This window comes from Pundamilia nyererei, unplaced genomic scaffold (assembly GCF_000239375.1).
Source record: "Pundamilia nyererei isolate P.nyererei 1_Seehausen unplaced genomic scaffold, PunNye1.0 scaffold00052, whole genome shotgun sequence".
NCBI classification, from domain to species: domain Eukaryota; kingdom Metazoa; phylum Chordata; class Actinopteri; order Cichliformes; family Cichlidae; genus Pundamilia; species Pundamilia nyererei.
The window spans coordinates 1,787,797-1,801,515 of NW_005187453.1; the positions used below are offsets into that span (position 1 = coordinate 1,787,797).

The 13,719-nt window shown below is 40.5% G+C and overlaps 1 protein-coding gene across 1 annotated transcript; it reads right to left on the reverse strand.

The window, feature by feature from the left end:
• Positions 1-68: 68 nt before the first annotated feature.
• Positions 69-13,228, reverse strand: prmt8b (protein arginine methyltransferase 8b). The gene is made up of 11 exons (XM_005733464.1): positions 12,613-13,228; positions 12,390-12,514; positions 11,547-11,771; positions 10,221-10,376; positions 9,536-9,599; positions 8,312-8,454; positions 7,881-7,968; positions 5,564-5,679; positions 3,859-4,009; positions 1,214-1,335; positions 69-607 (listed from the first exon to the last, which is right to left on the reverse strand). The coding sequence occupies exons 2-11, from the start codon at positions 12,456-12,458 to the stop codon at positions 524-526; spliced, it is 1,218 nt and encodes a 405-aa protein (XP_005733521.1). The 5' UTR covers positions 12,459-12,514; positions 12,613-13,228; the 3' UTR covers positions 69-523.
• Positions 13,229-13,719: the final 491 nt, after the last annotated feature.

Consider the following 13,719-nt stretch of genomic DNA (forward strand, 5'->3'; position numbering starts at 1 on the left):
TAAATTCCATTTCACATCTTTCTGAAATTAAAAAATGAAAAAGGATTCACATGCAGATACTTGCTAAAATAAAGCAATGAATTACTGTACTCTCTATACAATTATACAATATGTAATAAATGTTACTAAAGGTAAAACAGTTAATGACTGTGCTATAATCCTCTTAACATCACACAAGTTAATCGTTTTCCATTCATTGTAATAATAATAATAAATAAATAAATGATTTTCATTTCATACATCAATCAAAATAATTCTCAGAAACAGACCAAAAAATCAAGTAGGATGATACATTCAATGAGGTGCCCGAGTCAATCAAGTTGGTACACATGATGGCACTATTGCTGATAGATACGTGCCTATTGTGATGACATCACCTAGATGCTGGCTTGATGGCATCCAATCAGATGCGCCCAGATGCCCTCCCTGGCAAACTGGAATGCTTATTGGAGAGCCTGTGCCCTCCCCCTCGCTGACCAGAGGGGCTGAGGCTAGGTCTGCGGCACGGCTTGGTCTGTTGTTCCTAACGCATTTTGTAGTCGTGGGAAATGGCAGCCTCGCATAGCTGTCCTTTAAAATCTAGCTCAAGGGTGAACTCCAGGTCACGCTGCAACAAACATTACCAAAAGTGAATTGAAGTAATCAGTTACAAAGAATTACACACAACCAAAAAGGCGAAGGACATGCAGCACTGTAAGAAATATTTCATTAATTAAAAAGAAAAGAGATTCTCTGTTAATTAACTGCATGCACACAGCAAATAAACAGGACATTTTCTATTATTAACAATAACTACAGGGAACATAGGACACATACCATTATTTGAATATTTTCTGTTATTTAATGGTGTGTGGTCAGGATACAGAAGAAGCAGCTACTTTTCAGCAGCTCCTTTGCCACAAGGGGTCACCGTAGTGGGTAGCTCTTCCTGACGCAGCCCCAAAGGGGATTTTGTGGCTCAGGCTGGAATTAAACCAGCTACTTTTTGCTTGCTAAGCAAATATGCGCTATTAGAGGCAGTCTACAGTAAAACAGGATGTTAAAAATATGGCATTTTTTTACTAATTGAAGGTTTATCTATAGTAAAAAGAGGACTTTTTCCACTATTTGTATCCATATCTTTATTATATTTCTAAGTATGTTGCTGCTGTTGTAATTTAGGTAAATTCCCTTTTTAAGTCTAGAGAATTGTCTTGAAAATTTTTAGTCTTACCACATTCTTCTCGTTGGGCCTGACAGCAAGACTGCCAAAGATCTCCTCTCCCTTCTTGACAGTTAGGTAGTCCTCTAAATAAAACACAGTCTGTTTCCAGTGTGTGCTTGGGGCATCTGGAGCTAAAGATAGGATGTGATGGAGGGCAAGGGAAAAGGCAGGGAAGTGAAAATGAAAGATGGTGGAGATGATAAAGAGAGAGGAGGAGAGAATTTGAAATTAGGTTAAAGAGGAATGGTGGTGAAGCAGTAAGAACAGGCAAAGAGGAGTAAAGAGGAGTAGGGGAAATAAAAAGATTTACAGAGTAGTCTTGACAGGCACTAGACTGCCTTCGGCATGTTAGCATAGAAGAAATATAACAGCAAAGTGCCTGAAATTCTCTCATCCAATGGGAAAAATACAGAGGCAGATAGAAGAGATCTCCTTCGGTGATGCTCAGCCTCAGGGCCAACAGACAGCCAAAAAACAGAACCTCCTCTACGCGATATTATGTAAGCACCGGATGCGTGAATGTATTAACATAAGCTTGCATAACATATTTCACTATAATAGGTGTCCTCAACAGCATGATGACGCGCGCGGTGATTCTGCTGGTTCAAACACTGGTCACGTAACACCAGCAGAGTGTAGCCAAGAGCTAAGGTGCAGAAATGGAGCGCCATCCATTTAATATCCACTGATTCACTGCTCAAACTACTCAAGTGGCTGCGGGGCGAGCCAGGATGTGAATCTGCTTAACGGTGCAAGCAAATCTTCATGTATCCTTGGCTACAGTTTTATACATTTTATAAACTTTTGTGGTGTAAAATAACTGAATAATCTAGGAGAAATAATATTTATATCAGGTTTTGAAATCTGTGAATCGCTGAACACCTCAGTTCAGTTCTGAAACACACTTGCTGTGACAAATAAAACTGATCACAAGTGAAAAAGAAATGTCACTCATTGGTGTTTCAGTTAAATAACAAGTGGATTTGGAGAATATGTGTTTTAAGGCATAAGTTTCAGAAAAGATTGTGAGTGTAGACATTTAAAGTTCCTTAGAATTGTTTTATCATTGAAAGTGAACTACAGGAGTTGTCCACTCTTTTCATAAACCTTTCTGTTGCATCGCATTGGGTACATTGCAATAGAGTCCTGATAGACAATCCTGGGAAGTAATTGTCCTTGTCTGCTATGCAGCATAACACAACCTCACTATATAAGCACCACATGGAGAAAGTAATATCAAAAATGTATAGTACAGTACTGTGGAAATGGCTTGAATCACCCCTCATTTCTGTATATTTTCCTTCAATGATGTGAAATAGGTGCAGCAGTTTGTTGAAACGAGTTTTATTCAGGAATAGTTCTCCAGGCTTCTTGAAGGACATTCAGAATTCTTCCATGGATGTTGGCTGTCTTTTGATCTTTTCCTTGTTGGGATGATCCAGAGATTCAGGCTCTGGCCAACCCCTGATTGATAGTTCGATTCATGACTGATAGTTCCATGTGTGTTTTTCTGTGTTTGGGATCATTGTCATGCTGATAAATCAAACTGTTACCAATCTCTTTCCACATTATATTGCACGGTGGCACAAACCTAACTGCACTTTTCTGTGTTTGTTATTGAATCGATTTTGACAAGATCCCCAACACACCTCCACAACAAATTCATCTCCAAACCATGAGAGAGCCTCCACTGTGTTTTACAGATGGCTGTAGTGACTCTTTCCTAAACACCTTGGTTCATATTGATGATTTAAACAAATCCAAAATGTAAGTTTTGGATTGATCACTCCATAACACCTGCTGCCACTTATTTTCTGTTCAGTTCTCGTGTAATTTGGCATGCCTCAGCCTTTCATTCCTGTTTTCCTGCTTTAAAAATGGCTTCTTTGCAGGCACCCTTCCTTTCTCATGAGACTTTACTGAGCCGTAGATGGATCAGCCAAAGTGCCAGATGCATCTTTTCTGGAGTTTTTTCTATTTTTTAAAAGACATGCATTTCAGACACTGTTCATCTGCTGTAGATAATTTTGTCATTTCTTTTGTCCTCCACCCATTCAGTGTCCTCAATTTTGTTAATTAGACTACCCAGCATGCTCAGAAATGTCATGTTTTTAACAATAGATCTTAGGAATCACCTTGTTGCTCCAGAAATAGTATTTTAGGGCTGTTAAACTGTGGTGTCTTTGGAATTTTTGATAGATTCAGCTAAAGAATTGGAACAAATTATGTATTTTTGTAATGAATTGCTAGTCGCAGAGTTCCAAAAGATAAAATTACAATTCGTTTTTTGCTACGTTATCTGTTATGTGTGGAAATAAAACTGATTCATCCCTTGAACTAGGTGCCTTTTTTTAACGCTTGAATGATTCATAGGTCAGTGTTAAGTGGCTTACCAAATAAGAAATATTCCTCTTCCTTAAAATAAGTGAAAAAGCAGCCAATATCTAATGAAAAACCCTGGAAGATTATCAGAAAGCTGGGAGAACGACCAGTTAAACCAGTTTAACATTTTGAAGTCTGGTTACCAGGGTTGATCAAGACTTTTACACACACTGTACCAAAATATGTGACACAATTTTTTTTTCTATTTGATTGACCCAGAGGTTTAAATCTCAAAAGTCTTTAAAATAAAAAAGGCTCCTGTTTAGCCTCACCAGTGGAGAAACCAGTCTTCTTGTGACATTTGGTGAACTCAATGGTGAAATAGGTGACCAGAGCATGGACATAATCATTGCGCTGAATCTGCAGACAGAAGGCTGAGGTGAAGGACAGGTCCTCTGGTTTCACAGTGTAGATGTCCACTTCCTGAAAATAAAATTGCCAGTAGCTGATGTTATATATGTCAGGGCAAATGAGCTTGAAATCCATAACCATGCTATTTCAGAATAGAGCCACTGTACAATCACAGGCTTGCAACTTGCCACCACCATTTGCGATCTCTCACATACACATGCGGCACATGTATGTCAATGCTTCTTGATTATTCACCATGATTACTGTGCATGTGCAAGAATATGTGTGTGTGTGAAAGCCCACAGGTTGAATCACGGCTGGCAAATGAAGCCTGCTCGCACTACACATGCTGTGTGGGTGTCCTCCCTCATGTCTACAAGGGAGGGAGGTTTTGTACGTGTGAGTGTATGTGTGTGTTTTATATCAAACTGCCTTACTGAGGTAGCCACAGATCTAAGTACTTTGTCACCTGCTAGGCATCACACTGGGTTCAAAATAGAGGAGCAGGTGCATCTCTGCTTTGCATGTAGATGATGCTGTATTTAGGAGGATGGAGGGGGATTTTTATTTTAAATTGCAACCTGTTCATCTTGCCCAGCCTATTGGGCTTTGGAGCACTCGGCCATGTGGCGTCACCATGACAGATTGTGATTTAACACCTCTGTCCTTTCCAATGATACCAGGCCAGTATCGTATACAGCAAATTGTAGGAGGAGAGAAAAAAATTCCCGGGAGCGACTTTGTAATTTTAGCAGGCGAGGAATGACTGGCAGTTTGAATTAAGAAGCGGTGAAGTGGCTGGCAGGGGTGGGTTGGGGTGAAGATGCCCTGAATACATACATGTAAAAAAGATACCTGCAGTAAGAATAAAATTTCAGACGGCCATGTCAGTGGCTAAGCTCCTCCATCCTAACACATGAATCACCTTTTCTTAACACAAAAGCAAGACCATCGCTTATCACACTGATGGAGAGCCCATTTCATTCCCACTGGTGACTCAATGCCTGCTCTTGTGTGACATTTCACCATCGCACAGAGGGAGAGACTGAGTGAGACCTCCCTATTCACTCAGACTACTGAGGCCTGACATTGTTTAAAATCAGAGAATGGGACACAAGATGAAAGGAACGGTGGAGTGATTAGAAAAGTGAAAGTGAGAAACGAGACTATAAAATGATGTGAGAAAGAGATAATGAAAAAAGGGGCAATGAAGACATAAAATGCTCGGAATAGAAAGAAACATGATATATGGAGAGAAAAGGGACAGTGAAATAGAGAAAAGGTAAAGGTAGAGGGGACAAACAAAAAGGCTATCACCTCTGTGAATGCTCTCATCCTCTGTTCATTTGCGAGATGAAAGACAAGCTTCTGTTGTATCTTCAAGCATGAAAACAGAGCTGCAGCCTATTACAGCCAGCCAGAAATCTCTATTATGTACTAGAAAATAGACTCAATAGATGGGGAATGTTCACAGTGACAGAGGATCACAGCTGTCTGACTTTTTCTGGGAATTCATGTACCCAGGAGATAGAGAAAAACAAAAGTGTTTGGATATGTGCCACAAACAGGTATGAAATCATACTGTAGACAAAACGCGTTCACAAACTGGTGCAAATGCAGACTAACCTTCAGAAGGCAGGCGTTCGTCACCACTTGCTTGGGATCTACCACATCTACCAGAGGCTCTTTGATGGCCACATTGCGAATGCAACTCATGTCGAACCCATATACGTTTTCCCACCCTGTACATACAAAAAACAAACCAGATACCCATGTGAATGACCATGCACACAATATGTGTTTTCTGGATTTTTTTTCTCCTTCAGTTTTCAGGCACAAGCAAAGCTCTGTTCTCCCTGTTCCTGCTAAGCTGTCAGCACAAAAAAGGTAGCAGAGAAAATAAAACAGAGCGCTTGACTCTGCCAGGAAGAACAGTCCCGCTGTCTTTCTGTCTATCCAGGCCGTATGTGGAGAAAGACAAGCCGTCCCGAAAATATACTCTGGCCTCCTCCTCTACCTCCTCCAGAATGTCTGGCATCCTTGTTTTATTATAATTTGGGCTGAAAACACACCAAAAAACACATTCACTCTCCCACTCCCCCACTCCCTTCACTCCACCTTGCTTTGTCAGGAGGCCAAACACTAAGTCTGTATCATGAGATGGTGAGTGTGCCACCAACGCAAAAAAAACTAAAAATAAGAGTGTGAGGGTTTGGGGTAAAGTGAGTTCTTTTGGGATTTATGTGAAAGAATGTACCTTTATGTATGTTTAGATGTAATAAAGCACAGGAGGCCACCTGTGCAGTGAAAGGGAACTCAGTAGGCGTTATTGACCCAGATTCAAAGCCGATGTACGTACAGGTTTGAATGGCACCTTTAATACTGGATCACAAGGTTAAGCTCAGCCCTCCAGCTGTGTTAGCTATTTGAACACATGCCGTGAGTTTGGAGCAGAGAAAGCAGTTCAGGATAAAAAGTAACACGCTGGTTTAAATGCTTTTGAACCTCTTGCTGCACAACAGGTTTCAATGCTAGATTAAACTACTTCCACTTAAATTAAAAATTATTTGCATTCACCCAATTTTTAATCTTATGGTCTTTATGGCTATAACCCAATAAATACCCTGTACATTTAAGCCACTTTTGCAGAAGGTACTGCTTTTTACTGTGGCATGTTTTGGGGTTTTTTTCCCCTTGCAGTCACTAATCAGCATTTAAGAACAATCTATGGCTTGTCGCTGTCACATAAAGTACTGTTTGGTTTTATAACCTACAGCTTCACGGTTTTGGTTCAGTCTTAGAAGTAGCTAGCTCTTTTCAGATGTTTTCAGTTTGGGACTGAAAACATCTGAAGCATTTGAGGCAAGCAGGAAAAGCTCAGTAGGTAGAGTGGTGGCCCCATGATCGGTAGGTTGGGGGTTCGAATCCACTGAACAACTACCCTGAGGTACCCCTGAGCAAAGTACCGTCCCTACACACTGCTCCCCCGGGTGCCCAATGGCTGCCCACTGCTTCACTGAGTGAATGGGATAAATGCAGAGAGAAATTTCCCCACAGGGATCAATAAAGTATACATTATTATTATTACATTATAAACAAGTTGCTCTACTAGTGAGGAGAGTGGAACCCAGTATTTTAATTTAGCAACTGATGAAGTCTAAAGCTGGTCAAAGAAACTGACTTTCATTTGCAGTCATGTAAAAAAAAACAAAAAAAAAACTTCCACAGGACTATGCACTTTAGCAGCTTGGAAAAACCACCTTTAACAGCAATTTCTACATGACTTTATCAGTCTCTCACATTGTTGTAGAGGAATTCTGGCCCACTCTTATTTACAGTGTTGCTTCAGTTCTTTGAGGTTTGTGGGCATTTGTTTATCCACAACTCTTAAGGTCTCAACGCAGCATTTCAATCAGACTCAGGTTTGTGCTTTAACTGGGGCATTGCAACAGCAGTATTGTTTTGTTTTCCATTTTTAGCCATTCTGTTGTACCTTTGATGCTTTGCTTGGGATCATTGTCTTGCTGCATGACTCCTTATCAGACCATATATAAAGTAGACAGAAAGGCATGAAGTGGGAAAAGAAAGGGCCTCGGGTCTGACCCAAACCTAGGCTGCTACCTTTCACCCTCACAGAGGCTTTCTCCCAGCAAAGTAAGCACTTGTTCAGTCTTTTGTACTGCCACAAACATTAACATGCCAACTCACACCTGTAGAGTCTGAAATGTAACTTTTGGACTTTCTGTAATCTGGTTTTACTGACTACTTAAATCAGTTCGGAATACAAACCAAATTTAAACAAACATTCATGTGCACTTTATCTACTACTCATCCACAGGAACCATCACGCTGTGACGCAACAGTGGGCACTAGTTAAACACAGCTGAGAGGAAGCCCGAAAGAATTTAAATGAAACTGCAACAAATGTATCGTAACTACTCACAATGTATCTTAAAGTCCTTGTACTGCCGGTCTTCAATGGCTACCACGTAGAGCGCTGCTCTGTCAGGGAACATCAGGCCTCCAGGTTTCTGAATACAAGAAGAAAAAAAAAAGTCAGGTATCCAGTGAACACACACACAAAGGCCATCAATCACTCATACTGTTCACACACCTGGCATGTAATAAAAGATCACATGTGCTGAGTTCAAAGCCTGCTGACAGCCATTGAGGTTAGCAACCTGATCATTCATGTATGACCTCAGCATCTGGCGAGCAGACACATGCAAGCGAGCGTACAGTAAATTCTCCACTTCAACGCTGTGTGCTGTGTCTATGTGTCAAATAGCCTTATTTGTCCAGCCAGCCACTCACAGACACACACGCACATAAAGCCCTGCTTAACTCCCCAAACCTCCCGCAGCACCATCTTACCAGCCACTTGTCCCTGGCAAAGATGACCGTGTTGAGCATGGATTCGTAGAAAAGGCAGTAGCCCATCCACTCTGAGATTATAATGTCCACCTTCTCCACGGGCAGCTCCACCTCCTCCACCTTGCCCTTGAAGATGGTAATGACTGCAGTGTGCATAGCCACAAAACAGCAGGCAGTAAATTACTTCACAGCTTCTTCATCAGATTAGAGCAAATGACTTTATTCTCAAATGACAATGTTTGTATGCCTTGGGATTGCTGTAAATTAGTACAACTTAATTATTGTTGTCATCTGGCGCCTGATTTTTTTTTTGGTGCATGCATTTTATTTGTCTCATTTCCCCATTCTGACATCTTTGACCTCCAGAGGAAGAAGACACCACCAATTTAAAGAGGTGTTACACGGCAGGGAGTTTTGTATTACCAATTGACCTATGATGTGCAGTATATATCATTAATTTCATTACTAAATATAAGGAAAAATAATTTAAAAAATGTATACATTTTCTCACGGCAGGTGTTCATTCATTCAGTGAATTTAAGCCATCTGTGTTCCACAACATTAATGAATGCAGTGCACAGATGCTTTCCTTCTAAAGTAGCATAAAGGGGCAGTTACTGAATTTATGCCAAGGTTTTGTAAATTGAGCTAGTCACAAAATTTCATTCATCAAATATTCAGAAATTACAGGAAAATTCAGCAATTCAATACTCCGCCCCTAATAACACAATTGGAGGTTAAATTACCTTTTTCTAATGACTGATAGTCAGTTCTACATCTACTTTTGGAATATTTATAGTTATTAATGCATAAACGGAAGTCCAGACATTATAACTTTACCACTAGTCTATGTTCAGGGGATCAAAAGCCAAGTACCTGAAATGTAAATATAAAAGATTAAATTAAAACCAGCCTAATGTCAAATATGTAGGTTATGAAACCAAGCATCTGTTTCCCATCCTCCCTCTGTGAAGTTCAGGGTGGCATTTTACAATGGTAATAAGCCCCACTGAGGGGATTCTGATTGATGGCAAAGATTACTGTTATTTGACGAGCTGCCATTTAACCATCAGGACTGTGACTAATATTGTCAAGTGTGACGGTAATGATGGAAATATACAGATTTTACACGCTACTTCTCAACCAGATATGTTTGCATCGTTCTGTCTTCAGATAGGTGGATGTGGGATTATGGCAGTAATGAGAAACAATACTTCTTCTTACCATTGTGCAGGTGATTCGACTTGATAATCTTCTCTGAATATTCAGATATACTTGAGCATTCAATCTGCAGGATCACAGAAAAAAAACTTCCAGTTAAAAGGTCGAGACATGGAGTTATTAGTCTATCTTTAAATTAAAAACAAACAAGCACTTTTTTGATCAATTTATCAATAATTAGAAAATATTTCATGGGTTTTAGTGTGAGTAAACACACACAAAAAATTAATCAAATCCATCTAAAAACACTAAGGGGCTTTTTGCATCTTCAAGTGCAAATAACAGTGTCTATGGATGCAGCTGCTGTTCTTCCAGATAAGTCATCTCAGATCTGGTGCCAAATGAAAACTCATGATTAAACCTTCCTATTCATGGGTATACTACAGCCTATAAATCATACACAACTGTGGGTTACAACACCAACCTGTCACTCACAGCTGTTCTCTAAGGGGAGCCAGGTGTCTCTTATTGCCTCTGTCTAACAGAGTTTGCCTGACAAGCTCTTAAGATACATTTTAAAAAAGCCAGGATACTTTTTTAAAATAAATGTATTTGATATGGAGGAGTCAGAAGTCAAATATGTGTAGACTGCAACTATTTCTCTCATAAAGATTTAAACAACAGCAGTGAATGTTTGATTGCAGTGAAGCATTTGTTTGTGGTCAGATAGTTCATCTATTTGTCTCACCCCGTACACATGTTTGGCACCGGCGTTGGCAGCAAACATTGAGAGGATTCCAGTGCCGCTACCGACATCCAGGACTATTTTATCTTTGAACACGTGCTTGTTGTGGTACATGGCATTCCTGTAGGTCAGTGTCCGCACCTCATCTTTCAGCATCTCCTGCAGTGTAAATAAGAGTAAGAGTCCATGTTACCTGATGATTTTTCCAGTACCGGCACGCATACAAAGGACCAGAAACTCAACTACCAAAGAACGGTGTGATTCATAAAAATCCTCAAAGGAATACATATTACACATTATGTTACATAATGGATCTACATTGTGGCAAGTGTGGGCAGTTTTGAGAATACATTGATTTTTTTTCCATGAGTAATGATATGGAAAAGGCAGTATTTAGGCCAAAAGCGTTAGTGACAGTGGCAGAGCTTCTTGAAATAGACAGGAGTACAACACAAAGCCTTTGGGGACTGCCTGATACCCATCTCCCTGAGCCCATTCACATATCCCACTTTCCTTCTTTTTCACTTTGCACTGCTTTAATCAGGACACACTGGTTGACTGCAAGCAGACAAAAAGCTGACCTATATGCTAAATGCAGACACTGTTTAAGAGGTCTATATGTTCCTAAACTTATCCACCATCTCTTTGTCACATACCAAGGTCATTAGTTGGGCTGTGGCCTTGGCACTTTACTTCAGATAGTTTTAAAAGACAAACAAACACTTTTTACTACTGGAGTGCTGAATATGGATTTTTACCCTGCATATAATGTTTTTAGTGGTGCTTGGTAATAGAAAAGCCTTGTGTTTTGTCAGTTGTCAGCTACTCTTAAATTCCCCCCATGAAATCACTTTTAATACTTAAAGTTTGGTTCATGCTGGGAGTTTATTATTCGATAAATTTAATAATTTCAAAAATGTTGCAGATGCTTTTGTTTAAATCTCAAACTCCTTTTAAGGGCAGATTCTGAGAGTTCTGTTTTTATTTGTCTCCATTTTGTTGCTTTTAGTCGTTCGTTAGGCTTTCCCTTGGCATCTGTTACCTTAAGTGGATCTACTGAACTGAAGGTTTGATTTCTGTATGCACAAGGTTCACAGTTATTGAAAATACAGCATAAGAATATGCATCAAAATCAAAATAAAAGCCCAATTGTCCTTGTATATTATAGTGTTAAATCGGTTTAGGTTATTTTTTGACATATCCTACTAGTGTAAAGCCAGCCAAGCATGGTTGAAATTCCTTGGCAAAGATAGAAAGAGTCAAGGGGGTGCCTTTTTTTAAAAATTCTAATCATACCAAGCTGCTGTTTTTCCAGCCCTGTCTGCATACCTCATGGATGCCAAAGTGAGCATAAGAGTCAAAGTAGTAGTCCCGTGATGTCATTTCCTCGGGGCTGATGAACTTGGCAATCTTGCCTCGACCAGGACAGGTGGCCAGTGCTGCTACATGAGGCGTATGGGGAACGCAGGGCACATGGTGGGTAGTAGGCACTGGTTTAGGCAGTGGGGAGGGCTGAGCAGACTGAGAAATGGGGGACATTACAGGCTGCTGCCTCTGTTAAGGACATACAAGAAAAGAAAAAAAGGGAGAGTTTGTAGCATCATTTAGACATCACAGTCAAGTTAATGGTTTAAAACGAAATTATGGGAATACATAGGTTACAGGTTAATAACGGTCTTCTAGAGAGATCATTCAATTCAAACCAAGAATAAACTCTGAAATGTTTTTTAATTGTATTGTAAAGCCATTTCCATAACACATATGAGACAGCGGTGATACACAGTGCACTCATGGAGGAGCCGGCAAGAGATGCAGGTTCCGCTTCAGCACCAAGGACAGCGGACATTATCACGTTCAGCAGCCCATGTCCGTGCATCAGTAATGAACCACTTAGTCAAAATGCAAATATTCCATATGCATCGTCTATTTTAACTGCATTTCCATGCGTCTTTTGAGTCTAGAGCTGTCCTGACATCTGCAGGACATGCACTTTACTTAGCTTACAAGCCATCAGTGCAAAATCTATTCTTAAACTCGTCTCCATAATTATCGCTGAAAAATACAGAGATATGCATAATATCTACACCAAATGTGTTGACACGATCAAAAAATACCAGACGGAGAGTTCACCGGTCCCGCTAAATGCGGTGCAGGACACCACAAGGTCCCTACCTCTGAGCTGTCCGCCTCCGCCATCTTCCGCCGTAGCAGCAAACAACGCGACGAATGCCTCAGTCCCATGAGAGCTGACGAGATTTAGGCTACAACTCTTTTAAGTGTTCGGGGGCTCTGAAATCCTAATAGAAACGTGGGAAAAATAACAGAGAGTCACAGAATATGACTGGAACACACGGAAAAGTGAGGGTCATTCTAAGAATGTATCACAATTTCTTACAAATTAGGCTAAACCCACTCCCGGTGGAAAGTTGTGAATATGAATTTGAGCGAGGTGAAACGTTCGGATATCCATACTATAAATGCGATACAGGTTGTTTTTAGTGGGAGGACTCAGGGAGGCAGAGCAGTCTATTGGCTGGAGAGATGGTGTTGCGAGTAGAAGGTTGTAGGTTTGATACCAGCACTAGTCGGTCCTTCCGTTAAAACCCTCGTGCGCCGCTTCAGCGTAACCCGCTCGCTCATTTTTACATCTCCGGTAAAAGCAGGCTATCAGAGAAGACGCGAAATGTGCCGCACCACCACCAAGAAAGACATTCAGTCGCGTATTACAAAAGCAGTTCCACAAAAATGCTTCTCATCAGCCACTTCATCTCTTGGAAACAGCTCTCATCACAGGGACTCCGACACCAAAAGTCGCATCTTTTTGTGTTAAAGCCCTTTTAGTTGTAACGCCGAAGGCTTTCTCCGCAGAGAAAGTTTAAAAAAGGGGAGTTCAAACTGCTTAGTGTGCACCCGCCTGCCCGTTAAACTGGGACCCCGCTGACGACATGAAACGAGTGGTGACAAAAATACAACTGTCACCAAACAGAATAGCTTAATCTCTGCCTTCTCAAAGCTAGATTCCTTCTCACACCAGACTTTCCCACAGTTAAAGGACCCAGGCAACCGGCAAGATTCTTAGTGGCTCGCTTATATAACACAGGTGTTTGAGTTGGAGAAGAAAAAAACAACAACTGCAATACAAACGTGGTATGCTAATTCTGACCATGAGGCTGTTTAATGTTGAGAGAGGTGTAGGCTACCTATAGGTCCCTTAATGATATCTGAATTGTAAATCGATTAAAGGTGTGCGGCTTCCGATTAGTAGCAGTAAATAGTTTTTAATTACTTGGCACAAAGCCTATCAGAATCGAGGACCAACGTTCTAGAATTATCTAGACATAAAGAACCAATCAGCTTCAGAGGAAACTTTAAATCATGTTATAGTTACATTGTTACTTGAAAGTTGATTCCGTTTATAATTTCATGGTAATTTTGACGATATCTTTTTTCAGTGTTACAACCAAAACGTACAAAAAAAGCTATTTGACCCGATTCATGACTG

Bases quoted from the DNA above. Each gene is read 5' to 3' on its own strand.
- prmt8b (XM_005733464.1), bottom strand. From the start codon at position 12,458: ATGGGACTGAGGCATTCGTCGCGTTGTTTGCTGCTACGGCGGAAGATG. The intron at 10,377-11,546 runs GTATGCAGACAG...TTTACACTGCAG, and splicing joins CTCACTTTGGCATCCATGAG to GAGATGCTGAAAGATGAGGT. The intron at 9,600-10,220 runs GTGAGACAAATA...GTGATCCTGCAG, and splicing joins GTGCCAAACATGTGTACGGG to ATTGAATGCTCAAGTATATC.